The 25,421-nt window shown below is 42.3% G+C and overlaps 1 protein-coding gene across 1 annotated transcript; it reads left to right on the top strand.

Annotated features, from left to right (window-relative positions):
* The first annotated feature begins 422 nt into the window (after nucleotides 1–422).
* Nucleotides 423–20,960, top strand: Ly9 (lymphocyte antigen 9). Its single transcript, XM_036202666.1, is given in 11 exon segments — nucleotides 423–477; nucleotides 3,103–3,231; nucleotides 4,880–5,206; nucleotides 8,744–9,019; nucleotides 9,493–9,834; nucleotides 11,746–11,919; nucleotides 13,799–13,900; nucleotides 15,037–15,090; nucleotides 17,342–17,679; nucleotides 18,606–18,677; nucleotides 20,940–20,960. Coding segments are annotated over 11 exon segments (1,890 nt in total).
* Nucleotides 20,961–25,421: the final 4,461 nt, after the last annotated feature.

Below are 25,421 nucleotides of genomic sequence, written 5' to 3' on the forward strand. Positions count from 1 at the left end.
TTAAGGATCTGCATGAGCTTGGGACCCTACCTTAGTCTGAGCAGATGCTGTAAGAGTTTTGTCTTTAATTACATCATCATCCTGGGATTCCAGCCAGCCTAAAAAGCGGGTGGACCCTCTGTGTCCCTCCTTCCCCCTTCTCTCTTCCCTCTGCTCAGTCTCTCTGTCTCTGTCTCTGTGTCTCCCTCTCTCCCTCTCTCCCCCTCTCTTCCAATAAAGCTCTAGAAAGGTAACCATGGCTCGTGATTCTTCTGCCAGAATGCTCCTCCGGCTGGCCACCAGCAGTGCCGCTTTAACCAACATTTGGAGTTTAACCAACATTTGGTGCTGTTCAGACTTGATACAACAACCCAGGACCTGCTGACTGCTGCCGCTTGCCACCTCCTCCCCTGTCCATCGAGACTGTGAAACCGCAAGCGCACATGCGTCTCTCACCTCCGCTGGACCCCTATACAGCTACCGCCATGATTCTTCACGGTGAGTCTGCCGTTTGTATCGCAGGCTTAAATTTCTAGCCATCTCCCACATCTGTAGCTTGAGATATTCCTCGAAATTGGACCACCACCGTTGGGTGCATCCAGGCTGTGTGAGGACGACATATTTTTCATGCTTGACTAAGCCATAGATGCTGTTCAGGATTCCTAAGGAATCCTTGCTTCACACAGCTGGGGCCCCTGCTTCTCCGCTGATGAGCTGATAAGCAGCCTGTGCCTGGTATCCGTCCTTGGCCTTGGGGATGCCTGGGGCCTTGGCTCCGGATCACGTTTGTTTTTTTCTAATTTTTTATTTTTCATTTTTTATTTTGCTCTCAGCTACAGCCATGGGACAAAGGGGTGGATAACACCCACTTACATTGGCGGATGGGGCAGGTACCCAATAAATCTGGCCACTTAACAGCATTGTGGGAACTTTTGCCAGCAAATGGACAAAAGCCATGGGACAAAGGGGTGGACACCACCCACTTACATTGGTGGATGGGGCAGGTACCAGTAAATTTGGCTGCATAACAGCTTTGCGGTACCAATAAACCTGAAAAACCTGACAGCATAACAGTGTCTTGGGAACTTCTGCCAGTGAACGGGAAAATAAGAGTTACTTTAGACTCTTGCTCTAACTCACCTTAACTCCACCCACTCATTCTCAAACTGCCTTGAGAAGCACAGATGGGTCTGAAAGTGGCTGAGATCTAAACAAATAAGTTTACAGTAGTCAGGATGGCTCCTAGGCCAAAAAAAATCAGGTTATAGCCTCAGACAAGTCTTCCAAAAAGATCGGTTTACAATCTGCCTACTAGCAGATCTTCAAAAAGCTGTCCTTAAGCCACAATCATCAGGAAAAAAATTCAGGACACGGAGTAAAATCCATCTCTTGTTCCTCAGACCGCCCAGCTAAAACTTAGGTATCTAGAGAGCAAGGCTCCTGACCCCACAGGTAAAAGAGTCACCTGTGGCATTTAAGGTGTGCCAGGGAAGAGATAAAAGCCCGAAAACAAAACTGCCAAGTGCTGGCACTCACTGACTCCTGAATGCTGTTGGGTCCCTGTTTTAAGTGAAAAAAGGCCACAGCCTAGCAAATGCCCTGCCAGGCCATCAACAGCCTTGTTTAAGGTGCTGCCTAGAAAGACAACCAGTCAGCTGACTGCCCCCAGGTGCCAAGACCTATGGGTACATCAAGCTAAGACCTCCAGCAAACCTAGGCTTGGCTGTAGACATGATAGGGAACCCAAAACGCAGCAGAGAAGTGATCCATTTCTTTCCTTCTGGACACCAGAGCCACTGACTCAGTCCTGGGAGTTTTAGGATGTCACTCCTCCTTTCTATTGTTGGGTACAGAGGACAGTCTTATTTACCTCACCAGATTTAATTGCACTTTCAGAGTTACTTAATGAAAAAGATTTCCAACTAAGATATGGGCTCATTGTCTTACTTCAAAGCTACTGCCTGTGTTTCTCATGTGCATACAGACAGGGCCATGATCTTTGCCTTGTCCCTAATTCCAAAAAAATAAGTTCTCATGTACCACAAGCTTTTCTCTTCCCAGTTCCTTGTTCTAAGTTACTGTTCAGCCAATGATACAGGACCACCACAGAACCAGAGTTCAAAGATCATCAAGTAAGAAACTGTAACAACTAAAAGGTATTTACACCCCCAAACCCAAAAGTGTCTGGGCGCTACAAAAAAAAACTTTAATGTAAACATCTATTATTATGAGATGCTTTAAAATAATCTGTCTTTGATAAAGCCTGACATGTTTCAAAATCCATCTGGACAGGCCAGATCTATCAACATAAAATAATAATGATTGTTTTCTCTCTAAGCTTTTTTCTATGTCACCAGCATCTTGTCAGACAAGGTTCCCAGCCACAGCCAAGAGGGATACATGCCTCCAGAGCAAACGGAGGACAGACAGCATCCCACAACACCTGTTTAACTCGGAAGACTCCCCTCCTCCATTCCCCCAAGAGCCAACCAACGCCCAAAATATCAGCTGGAAGCAGTTTTTGAGAGGAACGACGCCCCTATTCCCATCTACCTGCTTTTTCTTATAATAAGTGAAAGTCTGGGATGTAAGAGTTTTGTCTTTAATTACGTCATCATCCTGGGATGCGGGCCAGCCTACAAAGCGGGTGGACCCTCTGTGTCTCCCCTACCCCCCTTCTCTCTTTCCTCCACGGGGTCTCTCTGTATCTCTGTCTCTGTCTCTCTCCCCCTCTCCGCTCTCTCTCAATAAAGCTCTAGAAAGGTCACCATGGCTCGTGATTCTTCTGCAAGAAGGCCAGCCACCAGCAGTGCCACTTTAACCAACATTTAATGTTGGTTAAACACCAAATGTTGGATAAACTTCAAATGCGTGGAGGGAAGAGGAAGGGGGGAAGGGACACAGAGAGGACCCGCCCACTTTTTAGGCTGGCCTGCGTCCCAGGATGATGACATAATTAAGGCCAAAACTCTTACAGATGCGCAAGTTTGTAGTGCTCCATATAAACAGCTCTGCTTGGGACATTCGCATACCCACACACCACGCATGCGCATGCACATAGGCATGGACGTGCACTCACATGCTTGAGGAAGCTGTGGTAAGGGCATCTTCCTTTAATCTGAGATCTGAAAAGATACCATCATGGCAAATCTAAAGAGGTATCGGTGAGTCCTTTCTCTGATAAGCCACTGAAGAGATAGCAGAAGGTGTTTTCTTCCGTTCTCTGGGTCCCTCTCCTCTTTCTGCTCATGGGTAAGTCCATAATGTAGGCACTACCACTTGCTGCTGTGTTCTCTGAGGCTGGTCTTCTGCCCAGAAGAGAGATTCTTATTGGCGAAATCAGGAAATTACCCTCTTTGTGGTAATTACTCTGCAATTTTACTTTATTCTGAGATCTGTACATGCAGAAGAGAGAGTATGTATGTAGGGTGTGTGTGTGTGTGTGTGTGTGTGTGTGTGTGTGTGTGTGTGTGTTGCACATGTGTGTGCATGCACATTGACGCACCGTGAGGAGGTGACATTCTAGCCCCAATCTCAAATAATTCTGGATTCAAACCATGTTCCCCTTACCCTCACATTTTCCTGCTAGGAAATTCTGACTCCAGTTTGTTTCTTATGTAATGTATATAAATTCACAGAGGGACCTGAGCAAACCATTCTTATGACAAGCTGAAGACGTCCTAGGGGAACAAAAACTGTTAGAGTTTCTTCCACTCCCTGTCTTAACTCTCACATTCCCTGAACTGTAGGGACTTCTTATGATCAGGTGGCCCTAGGCAATGTGATTTCTCCTCCAACTCTCCCTCCTCCTCCCTTCCCTTTAGGCTACACTTCTATGTCTTCTTTTTCTCTAATATATTATTTTTTCACTCAGAATTCCTGGAGTAGCCATGCTGCAAAACTTGTCTGATTTGACCTAAATTCCCAAAGCCTTGGGAGTCCTGGGATCTGGGAGTCTAGGCTGGGATCACCCAACATATACCTCAGAGTTGTCATAGGAAAATGAGCTGTGTTGACCAAACACCCAAGCTCTTAGGAGCTTGAATAACAATGTTTATCAGAAATATAGACGTTGCTTGAGCCAAAAAAATCAGGAGTGGGCCAATGTTATCATCTCTCCCCAACCCCAAACCTGGCCTGACTAGGCCAAAGACAGTCTAAGGTTCCCTGGATGAGGCAGAAGGTAGGCTGATAAAGGAATTCTCAAACTTGAAAACAGTGAGAGAATTTTATAGTAAATGCTCACATGCTTAGTACAGCAGCAGGGAACAGCCCTTATCAGAATTTTCATTTTCCTAATCTCTTAATGATGGCCTTCTCCCCACGCTGGGCACACAGGATCTACCGAGGTGTTAGCATATTTGTTCTATCACTCACCTAGCCATCATTCTGCCTCTCTAGGCATCTACCTACCCATTTTAATTTTAAAGAGATGCTGTCTTTTGCTTTTCTAGATCTTTACAATGTGCAGCAACCTGCTTTTATTTACGTTTTGTTATACCCCTTGTAGATGATGTAGCTGTGATGAGTTTATCAGTCTTGTAGATCAATAATCTGTCTCTCCGCAAAATTCAGAAATTCACCCAGTCATAGGCTAATTTCCCAATTAGGACAGAAATTTAGAAGGAATGTTTTAATAATTACTACAGCTGCTTCTATGGAAGAGAGTTTGGTGAGTGAGTGAGTGGATGAATGCATGCATGCATTAATGAATGAATGACTTTGCTAGCCAATGGGCTTAGAAGGAGAAGGTCTAGTCATTCATTTCTCAGCATATGGAATTTGTGACAAATCCATGTTTATTGAGTGAGTGAATGAATGAATGAATGAATGAACGGACGAATGAAAACTAGCTTGAGGAGTTCTGCTGCTCCTCCAAGTCCCTCTTCTGTCTCCACAGGACAGGGAGCCTCTGAGAAGGAAACATCCTTAATTGTGATATCAGGGATGCTAGGGGGTTCTGTGACTTTCCCCCTAAACATCTCAGGGGATGCAGAGATTGAGAATGTTGCCTGGAGTTATCCCCCAAAGTCTCTGGCTACAGCATTCCTCCAAAAACATGTATTTATTGTGGACAAAGACCACAATGGCCGACTCAACATCAGCAACACCTACTCCATGTGCATCAGTAACCTCACCAAGAATCATTCAGGATCCTACCAGGCTCAGATAAACCAAAAGAATTCTGGCCTCACCAGAGTGGAAAAGTTCATCCTCCGCATTTATGGTGAGTTCTAGAGAGCTTAGGGGATTTTCTGCCCCCACACCTCCACCAATCCTCTACTGATCCCTGGCAACACTGCCTCTGACCTATCCAAACCCATGCTTTCCACACATGCAAAAGATATTAACCTCATTCCATCGTCCCTCAAAGTCTTTTTTCCCCAAATTCTTAATACTTTTTTCCTGTGTCTTTTATATGATGTATCTTGATCCCAGTCATTTCCCTGTCCCTTTGCATTCACTCTCCACCCCTGCCCACCCACCCCCAAATAAAATAAAATTTAAGGGAAAAAATAAGATAAAAGGGAAAATAAGGAAGGGAAAACCTTGAAAATCTCCTCATGGAAGATGTAGTGTGCCATCGTGAGCTACACAATGAACCCCTTTGTAAATATATCTTTACTTGCCAGTTGTCATGGCAAAGAGCCATTGATCTGGCTCTAAGTCTCTGGCTTCTACTCTTGGGATCCTCTGTGATATTATGTTGCTGACCTGTGTTGCAACCCCCAAAGTTTTAACCCACTCTAGCATCAACTTTAGTGACAAAGTATCATTTAAATCAACCATGAATAAGACTTGATGTATAGTTCATTTTGAGACCATTCTCCAGTTGTAAACCTATGGAACAAGACATTCTGCTTCCAGAATACAGTGGTAGGTTTGGCATATAGTAAACATCCCCATTCTGAAAGAGAGAAAATAGAAAGGAAGGAGTCACATATGGCAAGCAAGCTATTTTCATTATATTTTAAGGCTCAGTGTTATATCTTCTGGGTCCACTATAGTGGTAGCAACGTCTTCCATGCCCCTTGGGTGACCATCCACCTCTTGACCTTAGACATCATTCTGTCTCTAAAACAAACAAACAAACAAAATCACCCATTCCTATCCTTCACCTGTCTTTTCTGGGCTCGTGGTGACAGGGGGAGCCCTGAAAGTCTTTGTACTACCACTGGTATCTTTTCCTTCCTGATGGACAACATGCACTTATAGACCTGCAGCTCATTACATTGTCTCATAGAATTCCAAAAGGCTGGCAGCTTTCTTTCTACCCTATGTTTGTTCCTTCAGTCCAAGATTGTGGTGCTTATTCAATATAGTCCATAAATCACACGCACTCTCTCGTCAGCAAACACTGTGCACACCCATGTTCTCCCCAGATGTACTTTCATATGTTTTACAATATAAATGGGGAAAAAATCCCTACTTTTCAAGTTCTGGTTTTATCTTGCCTAAGATAATCCCTTCCACTTATCTCTCTCCTGTGTTTTGTGTTAAGTGGTTAAGAGAAACAAGGTAGTGCTCTCAACACTTTTTAAAGATTTTTTTGTTTATTTATGTGTAGATGTGTGTGATTGTATGTACACATGCACATGGGTGCCCATGGAGGACACGGGGGGGGGGGGCAGTAGGTGTCAAATCCCCCAGAGCTAGAGTCACCAGCAAAAGTGAGCCACCCAGTGTGAGTACTGGGAACAGAACTGTGGTCTTCTGCGAGGGCAGAAAGTCCTCTTAACCACTGATCCATCTCTCCAGCTCCTTACCTTCAATGTTATGCTTAGAAATGCATTTCATTACTTACATATTCTCCTTCCCACAAAAACAGTAGAATGCAATTCAGCCAAGTTCTATCTCACTTTTTGTAAACATTCACTTCTCTCTGGTTTCTAGTGGCATATGCCTAATCTCTGAAACATCACCAGAAAGACCTTAACTGTTCTTGTTTCTATCACTATTTTGTTGATGGTTACATATATATAAGAAAACCTATTATCATACATATGTGTGTGCACATGCATGTGTGCTTGTGTCCTTACAATGCCCCTATTTTTTTCTGAGTTGTCAGAAACTGGCTGTAACACCATATTTCTACCAAAAACTTCTTGAAGGCAACATGGGCTTTTACTACATCTCAAAATTCTTCCAATCTCTACCCACTAGCCAGTTCCAAAGACACTTTCCATATTTTTATATATTTGTTACAACACCTAATATTTGGTATCAAAATCTCTGTTGGTTTGCTAATGTTGCTATAACAAAATATTGTTGGCTGATGGGGCTGGAGAAATTGTTCAGTGGTTAAGAGCACTAGCTGCTCATCCAGAGGACCCAGGTTCAACTCCTAGCAGCCACATGGTCATTAACATGTGTCTATTACTTAGTTCCAAGGGGGTCTAATGTCCTCTTCTGGCCTCCATGTATATATACTGCATCATGTAATGCACAGAAATACATACAAGCAAAACACACAAACACATAAATATATATAATATATATATATATATATATATTATTGGCCGAGTAGATTAAATGATAGAAGTGCATTTTCTTACAACTTTGCATCTGATCAAGGTATATGTATGTTTAGTTTCTTCTGAAGTCAGTCTTTAGATTGAAAATGGCCATCTTCTCTCTATGTCCTCAGATGTTTGACAGTGTAGTTGGCATCCTATTTATCCTCTTCTGATGAGGATAATAAATAAGATTAGGGCCTGCTCTGAGTTATTTACCCCTACCTCCAAACATAAACCTGTCTCCAAATGAGTCACATTCTGAGATGTTAGAGGTTAGGATTGGAATATAAGAAGTTTTGAGAAAAATTATTCATTTCTTAATACTATCTTTCTACCAATCAGGTAGTTTGACATCTTTGTTGATTTGTAGGATATTCTGTATATATTTAAAAAAGAAAGTTTTGTGCAGCTAATAAATTTAGAATAGATCACTAACACGTAGCAATTTTTCATATGTATCACTAATGCTTAATAAGTTCCAGACAGTATGAATAGCATGCCATTGTACATATAGCTATCTCTAGAATATCTCTAGAGAGATCAGCATGAAACTCTTACAGTAAGTGGTTGATTGTGCCACTAAGGGGAATATGACCAAAATATACACATATTTATTATACACATTATTATACACATATAATTCTCATATAATTAATAAAAATATTACTTTAAAAAGAAACCCTTAGCAGTAACTGCCTTCAAAACTTAATGCGGAAGAAGAAATAGGTGTTGGGGACAGTAATAATTACTTTTCTTAAAATCACATACCCTTCTGCGATTTTTTTTTCCAATTTTGTGTGTATACCTATCACCTATTCAAAAATAAATTAAACACAAGATTGAACAATGGAGATGGAATAAAAAGGAGGCTGAGGAAGAAAGAAGGATTGAGAGTGGTGGATGCTAAGCTCAGACCAAGACGCAGGGATGATTCAAATTCTAGAAAGTGAGCTCCCACTCCCTAGCTTATTCAGCATTTACTCAGTGCACTAGGGTCCCAAGCACAGGGCAGAGAGAGAGAGAACCACACTGCTAGGAATTTTGAGCTGTTGTGATAATAAGACCTGCAGAGAGTGTCTCAGAAACACAGAGAAGAGGCGCTTGCCTTAGCCTGCATACACCTCTTCCCTAGAACATGCTGACCTTCCTCCACCCCTACCTTCTCAACCATCCCTTCCTTCTTCGGTCAGCCTTTCCCTGACAAGGAAGAAATCTGAGAGTCTTCTCAATACTCTTACCCCTCCCAGAGCAGCTACAAGAGCCTCAACTCACCATGACATCTCTGACCACATCTGAGAATGGTTCCTGCACCATCACCCTGATCCGCACTGTGAATGGGGAAAAGGACAGTGTCCAACACAGCTGGACCCAAAAGGACACTGATTTTAATAAATCCCATAAGGACCCTATCCTCACCGTTTCCCAGAGTATCTGTGACCCAGACCTACCATATACCTGCACAGCCAGGAACCCAGTCAGCCAGAACAGCTCCCAACCTGCCCGTGTCTGACAGTTTTGTACAGGCAAGTAGCTCCACTCAGATCTTTCAGGGGACTCTAGAAACAGCCTGAGTACCCATGGGATTTAAAGATCAGTTTTCAGTGACACATAGATGGAGCAGAAAAGAAAGAGTATAAGCCCAAAGGCCTTCTGCTCAGGGGCCTGGGAGATACCGGTTGGGCTTGGAAACCCCAGGGCACTGTGGCACCCCAAGGGTACAGCAAGGGAGGAAAAGAGGGTTCCGAAATAAAGAACCAAAACTGAGCTTTATTTGGGTCTCCCAGGATCGCTTCAAAAGTGGGGAGGGCTGGACAGGCCAAGAGTGAGGTGAAAAGAACTAAGTAAAACAGATGGTCTTGGAGGGCAGTAGGGATATCTCATGGTGGGTGGAGCAAAGGGGAGGGGAGAAGGGGCTCCAGTCCCCTTCAGCTTGACTCGGGGGTCAAGGGAGTTAGGAATAGAGGCTGAAGCTGTAATCACTCATCTCTAATTCCAAATTCAGGAGCCTCCAGAGGAAACACAGTGGGGGAGACAGTGGTAGGGATCCTGGGAGAGCCCATGACCCTGTCCTTGGCATTTCTAGACAGTCAGGACACGAAGAACGCTGTCTGGGTGTTTAACAAGTCAATTATCAACCAAAAATGGGAAGGAGCAGCAACAGCAGATCCTCACCATAAGCCCAATGGTCCTAAAGAAAGGAGGGTGTGGGTCTCTGGCCAGGCCCACTCCCTGAAGATCAGCCAGCTGGAGATGGAGAATGCCGGTGCCTACCATGCCTATGTGTGCTCAGAGGTCTCCAGAGACGCCATCATGAGACACTTCACCCTGCTCATCTACCGTGACGCCTGCTTCTTTCCCTGAAAGGTTTCTCCCCTCTCACTTTCCCTTCCTGCCAAAATGCCTCAGGGCACTATTAACAACTAGTCAATTCACAGTGGTGTGCTCACATAAGGAAACATTGCAACCATCATGAACAGAGCCCACCTGCCAAGTGTTCCTTTATCTAGGCCTTTGACACCTAATTTTTTTTTTGTTAGCTTGTATTTTTATGTTCTGTTATCATTTAGAATAATGGTGGGCATGACTAGTGTGGAAGCAGAGTAGACTGAAGGGAAGCTCTCTCAATCTCTCAAAACACTGTGACTCAAGAGGATGGGCCACTCAGGTCCCCAGAGTGTGAAGCACAGATCTCACATTCTTCCTTCTCAACCCTGGACTTGGCGGGGGTTTGGCTTGGTGTTTTGTTTAGTTTAGGCCAGCCAGCTCTTTTTCCTGTCTATTCACTTAGGATAAGCATAGTCCCTGTCCGACTTTGCTCATGTCTAGGGAAATGTGTTAACCATCCATCCATAGTCCTGTTAAAGTGTTCAGCAAGCTTCCTAGGTTCATGTTAATTGCATATGGTGACTCAAATACTAAAAGTTAAAAATATAATTAAATCTAAAAGAAGGTAGGGTGGTAGTGGTGCACGCCTTCAATCCCAGCATGTGGGAGGCAGAGGCTGGTGGATCTCTGTGTGTTTGAGGCCAGCCTGGTCAACAGAGCAAGTTTCAGGCTATGTAGACAAACCCTGTCTCAAACAAACAATCAAACAAACAAAAACTGAAAGAATAGAGAGGATTAAGTAAAAACACTAGCAGACAGACAGCAAATAAAACCAGCCTTACTATTTATTTTCAAATAATTTGAACAGTAATAAATGCAGTGCCAGCTGGTGAAGTGAGACAGAATGAAGCTTGTTCATAGATTTCTGATAACAATGATAAGAAATGGGCTTTATGGATAATATCTATTGACATAAATACGTAGTAATGCTATACTGTACTTTTAAGTTATACAAGAAAATGTAGGGACTTTTGTTTGGGTCTTTTCTCTGTGGTAGAGAGGAAACAAGTTAATGTTAATAAAGCTGTAAGCTCCTCTGCTCTAAGACACACACAAAATAAAATAAAATAAAATAAGTTTGAGAGATGAGGATATAGCTCAGTTAGTAAAGCACCTACCAACTCCACAGGAAACCATGAGTTGGATCTTTAGCACTACAGAAACCAGGTATGATGGCACCTGCCTATAATCCCAACACTTAGGATGGAGAAGCAGGATGATCAGAAGTTCAAGGCCATCCTAAGCTACACAGCAAGGTAGAGATCAGCCTGCAATAATGAGACCTAGTCTCCAAATAAAAAAACAAAATGTAAAATAATTTTTGTTTATATTACAAAGATAATGATTTATTTAAACATTAATTTTTCTCTTAAAAATTTTGGTAATGTTTTAAACACTGTGTTTATAAAAGCTGAACTTGTTTATATTGATGAACTGGTCAACTTTTCACTGTCAGTACAATATTTGGACCAAGTAGTTCCTTACATGTTTCCCTTTTCACTAACAGCTAAGTGTCAAGGTCCACAGAGATAAAGTGATGTGCATGACATTTTGTAGATAAAGAAAAGACTTCCATGGGGCTTGTGACTCCTGGGGGTACAACACATTCTTCATGAAAGCATTTTATTCTTTGTCTTTTTTAAATTACAATTTTTGTGTTTTGTATGTATGTATGTTGTGTGTGTGTTTTGTGTGTGCATGTGGTGTGTGTGTGTGTGTGTGTGTGTGTGTACAAATAAAGGATAGTGTCCAGGATTTGGTTCTTTCCTTCTTACTATGTGGGTCTTGGGACTCAAACTCGGGACATCAGCCTTGGTGGCAGGCCAATTTGCTGACAAGTCTAGTTCACCTTTCTTGAACACAGAGAGACTAAAGAAGTCCAGTGTCACCCAGAGTTATGTGCAAAGGAAGGACAGCATCTGCAAGGTACAGTTAACCTGCTCAGTAGAAGATGGTGGAAACAATGTGACATACACATGGACGCCCCTGCCTTTTATGTCCCAAGTGGAGTCACATCTCAGCGTCTCCTGGAGATGTGGTGAAAGGCCACCCAACTTCACATGCACCAATTTTCTCTTGGTGCCATCAATTCAGGTTTCTCTCTCTCTCTCTCTCTCTCTCTCTCTCTCTCTCTCTCTCTCTCTCTCTCTCTCTCCACCCAGGCTGCAGAAGCTGGGACTTTGAATTCCAGTGTTTGTATCCTAAGCTGTTTGTGAAAGTCAGCGAGGGAGTGTGTGTGTGTGTGTGTGGGGGGGTGTCCATTAGAGCATCATCTCAGCGTAATGCAGACCAGACATACAATCCTAAGATTGTGATGGCTGAGTTAGGAAAAGCAAGAGGAGGCAGACACATTAGTAACTACTTATATCCAAGCACTTGGGAGGCTAAATCAGAATGGTTATAAATCTGAAGTCAGCCCAAGCTACAGAGTTGGAATCTGTCTCAAAACAACAAAACAAAAAAGTACTGTGGATTTAAGTCAGTTGTTAGAGGGCTTTCCTAGTACATCTGAGATCCTGGGTGTAATTCACAGCATTGAAAAAACTGAGTGTAGAGGTACAGGTCCATAATGCCTGTAATCCCACAGCCCTAGAGGGAGAGGCAGGAAGATCAAGGAGTTTGAGGACATCCTTGGCTACATAGAGTTGATGCCAGCCTGGGCTAACAAGAGATCATGTCCAAAGAATTTAAAGGGAAGAAGTGACAAGGGGAGGAAGCACAACAATTACTTTTTATAGTGTATTTTATTTAACCTAATAGAGCCAAAATATCAACATTCCATGTGAAATTGGTAAATAAAACACATTAATACTTTAAAAGTCAGCACATGCTTTACACTTATGCTGTATCTCAACTTGGATATTAAATTTTTATCAAAAGTATTTCTTATTCAGATGACATAAAATACACAGCTCAAAAATAAATGTACACACCCAAGTTTTTTCAAATGAACTCCAGTTTTTCTAAGAACTGAATCACCATTTATTACTTAATTTTAACAAAAGCAAGCACTTAGTTTCTAAGCCACACCAGCTACAAGTCAAAAGCCACAGCTTACTGGGCTGTATGGAATTCGAGGTTTGGAGAGTAATGGGAAGTGTATGGAAAGGAATGCTGGCCCTTTGGGCTGTGTGAGTGAATCTAAAAGAGGAAGCTTTCCTGTTCTGTTGCTTTTTGGTTTTTGAAACAGAAGATGGCCTTGGCTGGCCTGGAGCTCTCTCTGTAGACAGACTGGCCTAAAAGTCACAGATATTTATCTGTCTCTGCCAAGTGCTGAGAGTAAAGGTGTATGCCAACATGCCTGGCTCTGGTGGTTCTAACAAATGTCAGCCGCCACTCTAGAGCTCTGTGCATTCTTGCACAGTTCATTTTCACGGCAGCCCTACAAAAGGAATGCTTTTATCATGTTCCCTGTTCTATAAAGATAATAACAGAAGGATGGGGGACTTACCCAGGCCACACAGTAAAAGCAGCATTGGAACTGTAAGCCTGGTCTCTGTTCTCCCCCAGATGGAAGCAGTAGGGTGAAGTCTACCTAAGATGCAGTGGTGTTGGATCAGGCCGAGTCAGGAAGACATATCTGAAGCCTGGCTTCATAGGAATCTGAACTCTTTTTTCTTTTCTTCTGTCTCATTTCATAGAGAAAGGCTGCTTTGGGTCTGACAGATCAGATACTTAAAGCTCTGGCCTTGGGTAAGCTGTAAATAGCTCTCCAGAAAGTCCATTCTATCTATGTACTGCAGCCACCTTTTGCCTACAAGGCTTGCTCAAAAACGGGTATCGGATGAATAAATGAAAGTATTTTAGGCTGCCGTGGGATGCTAAGAGTCAGTTAGGGTAGTCATTGTGTTTTATCAGTCATTTGCCCTGATTTCTCTGTCAATATTTGCATTAATATTCTTGTTTTTCTCTTCAAGGCTGTGAGAGAAACCTGAAGTTTTGGATCTGGCTTCTGGTGCTCATCATTTGGTTCCGGGGGATGCTGGTTGGGTGGTGCATTTTGAAGCAAAAGAAACAGTGTAAATTTTCTAGCTTAACTTTGCCCACCCTTTAGGAGTCTATTTGCTTGAAACCTGTGCAGGCTTCTAAATCCTCCCATTAAACCCTTGCTACTTCTTGCTCCAGACATAGTTTCTTCTCACAGTGATGGGGAGGCTGAGAATTAGTTGAGGGTCTTTAGTTAAAATAATTGTAGACCAACTGAAATTAGCTTGGGTTTTATAGTTTTTATTATTTTCTGTGTTGTGAGTGTTTTGCCTGCATGTGTGTCTGTACACCATGTGTGGGCCTGGTGCCTGTGAAGGCCAGAAGAGGGCATCAGGTTCCTTGAAACTGCAGTTACAAATGGTTGAGAGACAACATATCGGTGCTGGGAACCAAACCCAGGTCCTCTGGAAGAGTAGCCAGTGCTCTTAACCACTGAATGATCTCTTCAACTAGCTTAGATTTTTATAGAATGTGGAGGAAGGACAGGGACATGATTTATTTCTCATGACTCAGTGGCTTCAATGGGTACATGTCAGCAGAGGCTGGGAAACCACCAGATTTCTCTGTATGTTATCTGTGTTGTTCTTTTTGAGCCAACTTGACTCTCCTATTGCAGTATAGCTGAGGGTCAAGGAGAGGGGCTTACCACAGCAGAGCAACCTGTAGCTTCAGATATACACATACTAATAACTCTTACACTAGGCTGGGGCAGGATGCTTCCCTCCAACTTCAATCTGAAAAATGTCAGAAATATCTCTGACTTCCTAGGTTGAAATCATGTGGTTGCTGCACACAAGAAAATAAGTGTTTGTGATTAGCAGCTCCCTCTAGATTCTTAATATTAGAGTGATAATGGAGAATTTCTCCCAAAAAATGCAGGCTAAAACACATGGACCCTGGAAGAATTACTTCTAGAAGAGTTACAGCTCCCTCTTCCAGAGAAATGTGAGGAAGTCCCACAGCATTCTTCCTAGATGAAGACAACCCTAGACTCTGATTACTGCTTCCCTTGGTCCTGTGCTTATCTTGGGGTCCCCTCCTTCTCCATAGTCTCTTCCCAGACTGTGTCTTCAGAAGCTTCTCCCCATCTCCTTTGAGTCTCACAGAACCAAAGACATCTCTCTACTCACAGTCCTCTTCGGTAACCTTCTTCTACTTGGTTTCTCAGGTTCATCTTTGGCCATCAGGTGCAGCCAAGCCAAGACCCTAGCTGAAATATCAGGTAATATCATTGGTGACGCTGGATATGGGGGTCCTGTTCCAGATAGAAGTCCCAAAGCCTAGCTACTCAAAGTGTAGTCAGGCAACCAGCAATGCAGCTTACTTAGGAGCTTGTTAGAAATGCAGAATCTTGATTGCTGCCACCAGAATACTGAATACAATCTACATTTAGATGACCTATATGCCTGATAAAGTTTGAAAAAGCAGTATGCTGAAAGGAGGTGCTTTGGGAACAAAAGCTCTTGGAAGATGGATCCAGTAGAGGTGATTGCTGGAACTAAGAGGGGTCTTCTGTCTATAGGAGCCTCTTAGGTTCCTCAGATGTTGACTGTTAGCACTTGAACATGACCTACCATAAAGATGGGTTATTTTCTCCATTCCAAGAACACAGAAACAAAGACCAGGTGGAATAATAAAACTGTGACAGGAGCAAAACCAGATGCCAATTAAAATCAGGCATGCATATGTCGATTACTCAAAAGCAGTGGTTTTCAACCTGTTGGCCAGGCCCCCACAGGGGTTGTGTATCAGATGTTTACATTACAATTCATAATAGTAGAAAAATTACAGTTATGAAGTAGTAACAAAATAATTTCATGGTTGGGGAGTCACCACAACATGAGGAACTGTATCAAAGGGTCACAACATTAGGAAGCATAATCAATGGTTTCCAATTTGACCTAAGCTAAGGAAGGCTTTCTGGAAACAAACTCTTATTCAACATGTGAAAAGAGAACTGTTCCAGTGGATGTTGGTGTGGAGGAAGAGCTTAGATGTTGGCTTTTATGTCCTCCTGCCAATCCCATGTTGCCCCAAATTACCACCTTAAACTCCAGTTCTGGAGTGCTAGAAAGTCCCTCAAACCAAACCACGTTTCTAAAAACTCTCTCACATATCATGGAGGAGGTCTACCAAGAAGGTGGGGTCAGAAGAGGGACTGGGGCTGAAGTCATCATACAATGTAGACTTTCTGAGAGACAAATGTAAAGTGCCCCCTCAAATGGGAATGGAAAAAAGACTATCAATGACTCCTCATGGCTCTGCTGTGGTCAAAAGTCAACATAACCTAGTTGTCAGACACATGGACTCAGGTCAGACATGCCACTTTTGGACTCTACTTCTCTTCATTTCCAATGATAGCATCATGGATAACTCAAGCTCTAACTTTCATTTATCTGGAGAAATGGGGTTGCTTCATCTCCTGTGAGGACCAAAGTGGAGTGATGTCCGTAGTGGATACTCAGTGGTAGTTATTATTGTTGTTAACTATTAGAACAGCTCATACTTTATTTTTCCCTTCACAAAGCCAGAGAAAGCAGTGGGTAGTGTCAAGAACACCAGGGACCAAACCACTTACATTCAAATCTTGGCTCTACCATGTAGGTGGGAACGTGCTTAACTTTTATGTGATTCAGCTTTCTCGTTTCTGTGCTTCATGGTGTTTTAGGCAAATTAAAGATATTTGGAGTATTGACTGACATATCGTAGATACTTAGTGAATGAAAGGCATGTTTTTTTTCTACATCTGGATCAAATGAGCTATATGATGTGCCCCGAGGCAAGGTTTCTACCCTCTCAGTGTGCCATGTTAGTTACTTATGACATGCGCATGTTCTGATTGTACCATGCCTGGGCCGTTGCACTTTTTAAGTATTATAAATGCATGCTTTCCTCAAGGGAGGGTGCTCCGTGTTTTACACTGCCTTAATTCTGCTGCTCTCCATACAAAGTAATCCTGTCACTCATCAAAACCTTGCCTTTACTTTATAACCCACCTCAGTTCTGCCACTTTCAGGGTCTTCCTTGTTCTAAGCAGAAGCCATGACCTCCAACCCCAGTACTTTTCTTACACCTCCCATGTGATACCATTCAGAGACCACCTTACAATAATGGTTTACTCATGTGTATGATTCCTCTCCCCCAGCTAGACAGTGAACTCTAGGATCAGACATACTTTATATTTGTGTTTTTGCAGAGTACCTGCCTGTATCCTTGGCATGGTTTTATCCAGTGGCCCAGTTCTGTTCACTAAGGTTGGTGAGAAGGCCATCATACATTATATCTAGTGAATATTTAGCTATCAGATGAATAAATTATTTGGTCATTGAAAAGGAGAAAGGGAGAACAGATTGGAGCTCCCTAATGGGAAAGATCCTGCAGCCTTGAGGTTTTACCTATGATAAATATCAGAACAAATTGGGTCTTTGGAGCAATTCAAGAAAGATGTGTTAACCCTGCACAATGTGTTCTAGAGACCCCAGCTGGCCCCATGAGATTTTCTGTGTTCTCTCAATGGTATGAGAATCTAGACATGCCTGCTGAGACTACAAGGCTTAAGCCCACCTCGGACACCAGCTCTGACAGCAGTGCCACAATAGAAGAGGATGAAGAGGATGAGGAAAAGACCAGAATGCACAGCAGTGTCGATGGAAGAAGTGAGATGTATGACATGGGCACTCAGGGGAACACTGCACATGGCTTGGCCTCTGAGAGGCCACCAGAGCTTGAAGTGGTCACGCCAGATGTCATAGGGGTCAAGTCTGAGGTTGAAGAGGACATTGCATACCTACAAGTGTACCTTAATGTGCAGGTGAGCACTTCTGACTAACACACCTTCATCCTCCTGCTGCTTCTAGGACTATATGATGCCATAGATGAGTCCCTAAAACAGGAGCTCTGTCTGGGGATAGGACTAGGACCATACAGACACTCTGTTCAGCTGTGGTTACCAAACCTTGAGATCCTTTGAAGTGGAGGAACCCATTCTTGGGTCATCATCATGGGGATAAGAGAAACAGAGGCACTATCCCTTGCCCCAAGGCAGCTCCCAATTTCTGAGACCAGAACACAGTGGGATGTACTCTGACCTCAAGAGCTGTGGGTTGTAGGATTTTTGTTTTGGTTTGGTTTGGCTTGGATTTTTTTGTTTCTGTTTTATTTTTTGTTTGATTTTTTTTTTTTTTATTCTTTGGGGGCCTGCCACCCAGCTCCCAAATAAATACATGGAAGCTTATTTTTACATAACTTGGCTTGTTTCTAGCCACCTTTTCTAACTTAAATGATCCCATCTCTAACTGCATAACTACATTTTGCCTCTGGGCTTTTTACTTTTATTCTATATATCCTTCTTTCTTCTTACTTCATGGCTAGTTGTGTAGCTGGGTGGCTGGCCTCCTCTCCTTATCTTTTTCATGCTCTTTCCTCTCTCTTCTCTTGAGCTTAGATTTCTCCTCCTACTTATTCTTTCTGCCTGGCAGCCCCGCCTATCCTTTCTCTCACCTAGCTATTGGCTGTTAAGCTCTTCATTAGACCAATCAGGTGTTTTAGGCAGGCAAAGTAACACAACTTTATAGAGTTAAACAAATGCAACATAATAGAATGCAACACATCTTGCATTATTAAACAAATATTCCACAGCATAAATGAATGTAACACATCAACTAATACTGCACAACAGTGGTTTAAACTGGAATGCTCTCATTTGATGACTAATGTTAGTCTGCTCACCTGTTACAGGGAAAGATCCCAGTTCCTCAGAAGAAAGAAAACCCAAACACAATCTACTGCTCAGTACAGAAACCTAACACGGTAAGAATCATTTTCTTTTTCTTAAACCTATAAAGTAAGAAACTGTTCCCAACCTTTTTATCTGGAAGCCCTAGATTCTTGTAGCTGAGGAACTCAAATTGGCTCAGGATGTGTGGTTCTGATACATTCTGTGATCATCAGAGATGTCTGACTCACACCCCTGTGACCAAAGCCTTTGAACATTTAATAGCTAATTTAATATCTTCTGTTGATTATTCTTAACATCAACCATAGGTTGATAAGACATGTGTGTATGTGTGTGTGTGTGTGTGTGTGTGTGTGTGTGTGTATGATTTATTATAGTGTTGAATGAGTCTCTTAATGGTAGAGTTTACCACTAAATAATAATGGCTACAATAACTAACGTTTATAGAAAGTCCCACAGTTCATAAGGCATTCACAAACGAGTTCTCCTCCATCCTTGTAACAATCTCCGGAAATGTCTTGAAAGCTGAAGCAGCCAACTCACAGAAGCTAATTCAGCTCTTGACATGTTGACAAAAATTGAAAGTTCCAGTACCACAAACCACAAGCACTTACATTTTTAAATGTTTCCATGCAAGTACATGTCATGATTTGAGAGTATTCCTCCCAGTAATCGAACACCTTCCCTTTTCTCACCCTTCCCCTCCCCATAGTTCCCTTGGTTACCCTAGACAGTTTTGCTTTTACTTTCATGTCATATATACATGTACGATTTTGTGTGTCTATTAATGTATACAATCTAGTAAGCAAAAATGAGAGAAAATGTATGATGTTTGTCTTTTCTGAGACTGCCTTAATGTAGTGGTTTGAAAGAAAATAGTACCAAAGGGAGTGGCACTGTTAGGAGGTGTGACTTTGTTGGAGTAGGTTGATCTTGTTAGAGGAAGTATGTCACTGTGGAGGCGGGCTTTGATGTCTCATATATCCTCAAACCATGCTCAGCGAGACAGACCACTTCCTGTTGCCTGCAACTAAAGATGTAGGAATCTCAGCTCCATCTCTAGCACCATGTCTGCCTGTACACTACCATATCACACCATGATGATAATGGCCTAAACCTCTGAAAATGCAAGCCACCCCAATTAAATGTTTTTCCTTTATAAGAGTTGCCATGGTCATAGTGTGTCTTCACAGCAATAGAAACCGTAACTAAGACATGTAATTCGCTTATTTTATCTCAAGTTGCATCCATTTTCCCTCAGATAATAAGACTTCATTCTTCTATATGGATAAAAAAAACATGAATATACCACATTTTCTTTTTTTCTTATGTTTTCTTGAAATTAAATTTTCCAATCCTTTTACATACCAACCACAGTTTCCCCTCGAGTATACCACATTTTCTTTAACCATTCCTCTCTTGTTGGACACACGGTTCTATAATTTAGGTACTGTGACTAGACCAGCAATGAACAGAATATATATCTGTGCTGTGTTGACTTGTTGTCCTTTGGGTAAATACCCAGTAATGGGATGGCTGGGTTACACATGGTAGATCTACTGTAGTTCTGTGTTGTTGTTAGTAAATTAAAATATATATATGCATGTTTTGTCTCCATGTATTTCTTTACATCTCATGTGTGCTGTGCCCACATGGCCAGAAGAGGGCATCACATCCCTGGGACTGGAGTGACAGACAGTTGTGAGCTGCCATGCAGGTGCTGGGAGTCAAACCCAGGTCCTCTCAGCCTGTGCTCTCAACAACGAGCATTCACTCCATCCCCCTTGTGGTTTTTAAGACATTGCAACACTCTCTTCCATAGTGACTACATTCCTTTACAACCCTACCAACAGTGCACAAGTTTCCCTTTGTGCACACCCCTGCCGGCATTTGTCATTTGTTTTCTTAGTGATTGCCATTCCAACTAGGTAAGATGGAATCTCAATCTGCTTTTTAGTTTTATTTCTCTGATGGTGAGTGAAGTTGAACATTATGATATGTTTATAGACTCTTTGTATGGGGGGTGGGCAGGTTCTCTGTTCATTTCATTAGCCTATTCCTCAAATGGGTTATAAGGTTTTTGTTTTGTTTTATATTGATGGGTATTTTTTCAGTTCTTTGTATATTCTAGATTATCTATTCTCTGTCACATGTCGAGAATGCAATGGAACTCTCCCCTTCTGTAGGCTTTCTTCGCTCATTTAACTCTCTGCTATACCAAAGCGTTTTAAACTCCTGAGTCCCATTTGTTGATTATCGTCTTTAGTTCCTGGACTACTGTCCAGTCCTTACCTGTGTCTGTATCTTGAATGTTTCTCCAATTTTTTTTTCTCCAGAATTTTCAGGACTTACACTAAGGACCCTTGATCCATTTGGGGTTAACTTTTGTGCAGAAGGAGAATCTAGTATCATCCTTCAACATGTGGACATCCAGTTCATCATCACTCTGTGCTGAAGAGATTCTCTTTTCTCCAGTGTGTGTTTTTGGTATCTTTGTCAAAAATCAAGTGGCTGTAGCTGTATGAATTGACCTCTGGGTCCCCTATTCTATTCCATTGAGCCATGTGGCTGTTTGTGCCAGAGCTGCGCTGTCTCTGTCACTGTGAGGCTATACTGTAACTTGAAATCAGGTATTGTAGCACCTGCAGCAGTGTTCCTTTTGTTGGGGATGACTTTGGCTGTTTTTGTGCTTCCATTGAGCTTTAAGACATATTTTTCTGTGAAGAATGTTATTGGAGTTTGATGGAGATTGCATCAAATCTGCATATCCGTTTTGGCAAGGTGGTCATTTTCTTAATATTAATTCTCCCAATTCATGAACGTAGAAGGTCTTTCCATCATCTTGTGTCTTCCATTTCCTTAGTCAATGTTAAATTTTCATTGTAGATACTTGACTTCCTTGGTTACCTTTATTCCAAGGGTTTTTGTTGTTGTTGGATCTGTTGGTTTTTGTTGTTTTTCCCCCCATTTTATTTAGTATCAATTGTGAATGGCATTTTCCTCTTAATTTCTTTCTCAGCATGTTTCTTTTTGGCCTGTAGGAAAGCTGCTGACTTTGTGTATCAAATTTGTAACTTGCTCCCTTGCTTAAAGTATTTATCAGTTTTTAGAAGTTTTCTTTTTCCTTTTAAATACATCTCAAAAATTATTCTTCCTCTGAGTCTGTCCAAGTGTTTCACTCTTGTTTTCCTAAAAACATTGATTACTCTACCGCTTATGCTTTTGAGTCTACCCCCAATTTCACCTACCCTCTGTAAAACAAATTATTTAGGCTCTAAATCTTTTCAAACAAGCTACTTATCTGTAATTAATGATTCAATCATTAATGTTTATTAAATGCCTCTTTTAGCCAGGTGGTGGTGTCACACACCTTTAAACTCAGCACTCGGGAAGCAGAGGAAAGCAGATCTCTTGAGTTTGAGGCCAGTTTGGTCTACAGAGTGAGTTCTAGGACATTCAGAGATACACAGAGAAACCCCATCTCAAAAAAAAAAATACCCTTTATGTGCCCATAATTGGGTTGGCCACTATGAGGATTCAGAGATGTTTGCCGCAGCACCCTGAACTTGAGGACTTGTCGTTTTATCTGTCATTTGATAGGGGATGTTGGAGTTGAATCTATCAGTGGGAGGAAGAAAAAAAAACACTACATGCTTAGTTAATAAATTGTTTGTTAGAAAATAAATTGTTTTCCAGATGCTCTGAGTTGCGGATGTTAGTGCACCGAGAAATAGAGCAGCTGTCACTGCACTGAGGGACAGAGCAGATGTCACTGTTCTGAGGGACAGAGCAGTAAGACTTCAGGAGAAGAAAGTTGAACTGGGCTTTAAGAGATTGATACTCTGCCAGGTGTGGTGGCATAGCTTTATGTGGTTCAAACAGGAGAGTTGCCAGTTTTAGGATAACTGAGCTATATAGCAAGACCCTGTCAAGGTGGAGGAGAAAGAAGCAGAAGATAGAAGGACTCAGTAAATACTTGTTCAGAGATGCAAGTTAGTTCATCATGCCTCCTCCTGACTTAAAGCCCAGTGTTTAATGCTTATGTATTTCTCCGTTGGCCTTTAGAACACATCTGTGTGATTTACTACATTTCAGAGCTGCTTTCCTCTCCAGCTTAGTTCTTGGGGTAAAAACTGTTCAAACTTAAAGCCATGAATATTGATTGGTCTTTGTTCTGATGTTTACAGTGGCAATAGACCACCACAGGCAGGTCTACATGGTATCCCCACCCTAACCTACAGTAAGTAGAAACCAGTATATTTCCTCAGCTATGTTCTTGACAGAAGTTATCACCTGTCTAGAAAATTTGGGACTAGGAGTCCTAGTTCTGGGTCCAAAGCCATCACCTTTGGGTCAAAAACCTCTCAGACTTCTTTAATCATGTTCTAACACACATCTCTGGGCAGCATAATGAGTCCTAGCCCCTCCCCTCCCCCATCGTCATCAGTTCAGATTTCATTTTCTCTCTAGAGCATATGCTATATCTTCTCCAGAAGACAAAGAGGTTGTTAGAACCCTTGGACCCAGAAGGACTAAGATCTAACTGGAACCTAACCTCCTCCATTTAATTGCACTGAGCTCTCTGATACACCCTTACAGGGAGTCCAGCCCAAGCCCCTTAGCACTAGAAGACTACCCATAGATTATAAAATGGATCAGCCTTGCTCTGGCCTAGCCTCTCACCAGCATAAACTAAGGAGAGTCAGATTCTCCATGGCTCTGTTGACCTTGTTCTTGTGTGTTCTTTTTTACTCATCTAGATGGTCCCAAGTCTTCAGCAAGATGCTGAGCCTCCTGAACACTCTCTCTATGAAAATTTCACCTGAAGTGAAAAGTAGCTGCTGTCTCTCTCCTGGGGTGAGGATTGGAAGAAAGACAGACTTCATAAATCCTGCTGTTTCTGCAGAGAGAACACATCGGAATTTCCTGCTGTGGCTCAGGCTTGCCTAAATTTGATCTCTTCCTCTTCTTCTCATCCCTATTACCTCATAAGCCATGTATAGGTCAAGCAGAGGCTCTTTGTAACCTACAGCCATTGAACATCTTTGCTTTGTCTCTATTCACCCATGGAGTTCCTCCTCTGAACTAAAACCCTGCGGAGAGTGCTCTCCTGCACATGGCCTTGGATCCACGTGGCTTCTGTACCCTGAATTGTATACATAGGTGTGCCCAGAGGTTCAGGCCTAGCTTTATACTCAGTGGGAACTTGTATGACCAGTGTGGCCTTCATAGGCTCGTATTCTTGAATTCCTAGTCATCAGGGAATGGCACTGCTGTAGAAGGATTAGGAGGTATGTGTGGCCTTGTTGGAGTATGTGTGGCCTTGTTGGAGGAAGTGTGTCTCTCTCTTCCTGCTGCCTATGGATCCAGATGTAGAACTCTCAGATACTTCTCCAGCACCTTTTCTGCCTGCATCCTTCCATGCTCCCCACCATGATGATAATGGACTAAACCTCTGAAACTGTAAGTGAGCCCCAATTAAATGCTTTCTTTTATAAGAGTTGCCTTGGTCATGGTGTCTCTTCAGAGCAATAGAACACTGACTAAGACATAAGTTGGTGCCAAGGAATGGGGTATTGTTATGACAGGCCTGGCAATGCTATTTTTTGGAGGAATTAGAAGAATTCAGGTCTTTAGACTAGAAAAACATTTGGATACTGTAATTGGGGTTTAATAGGCCATATTAGTAGGAGAACAGAAAACAGTACCTAGGGTGATTTGAACTGTGAGAGCCCAGCTCAGGAAGTGTCAGAAGGGAAGAATCTCCCTCTACAGCTAAGTAAAGCCACTGAGGCCAGGCATGTGTTAGGGGTGTCTCTACATGGAGGCCCACAGAAGCCATTGTAAGAAGCTGTCAATGTGAAACCTGAATTGTCTTGGAGACCACAAGTTGGTGGAAATGCCAGAGCCATGGGATGCCTGCAAGAAGAGCTCCAGACCGGGTGTTTCACTAGCCCAAATCAGACAAGTATGTGGCAGTCAACAAAGCTGAAAGGAATTGGAGATCTGAAGAGCTCTTTGACATCAGACATGGAGGTGCAGAATTTGGAGTCTGTCCTGCTGGTTTTCATTCTTGTTTTGCTCCAATATTTGCTCACTATGCTCCCTTTCCTCCTTTTGGATTGATCCTGTGCCATTGTATGTCGAAAGCATGTGATCTGATTTTTATTTTGAATTTACAGAGGGTTACAGTTAAGAGCTTGTTGTAAGTCTCAGAAGAGACTTTAAACTTTGGACTTTTAGACTGTGTTGAGCATGTGATAGACTATGGGGACTTTTGAAGTTGGACTAAATGCATTTTGCATTATAATGTGGTTATAAGTCTATGGGAACCAAGGAGTGGAATGTGGTGGTTGTCCACATTTTTAGGCTCATATACTTGAATAGTTAGCTATCAGGGAGTGGTACTACTTGAGAAGGATTAGGAGGTGTGGCCTTGTAGGAGGAAGTGTGTCACTGGGGGTAGACTTTAAGGTTTCAAAGGCCTAGTCAGACTCAGTGGTTTTCTCTTCCTGCTGCCTGTGGACCAAGATATAGAACTCTCAACTACTTTTTTAGCACCATATCTGTGTGCCATATTTTCCATCATGATGATAATGGACTAAATTTCTGAAACTGTAAGCCAGCCCCAGTTAAATGTGTTCTCATACAAGAGTTGGCATTATCATGGTGTCTCTTCACAGCAATCAACCACTGACTATGACAGCCATTTGCTCATTGCAGGCGTCTTTGTATAGCATCATGGCAAAAGTTCAGCAATCAGATACACAATTATGATAATGTTGTACACAGAACATTCTAGAATAGGGCATCCCCAA

Source organism: Onychomys torridus, chromosome 11 (genome assembly GCF_903995425.1).
Source record: "Onychomys torridus chromosome 11, mOncTor1.1, whole genome shotgun sequence".
Classification (NCBI taxonomy): Eukaryota; Metazoa; Chordata; class Mammalia; order Rodentia; family Cricetidae; genus Onychomys; species Onychomys torridus.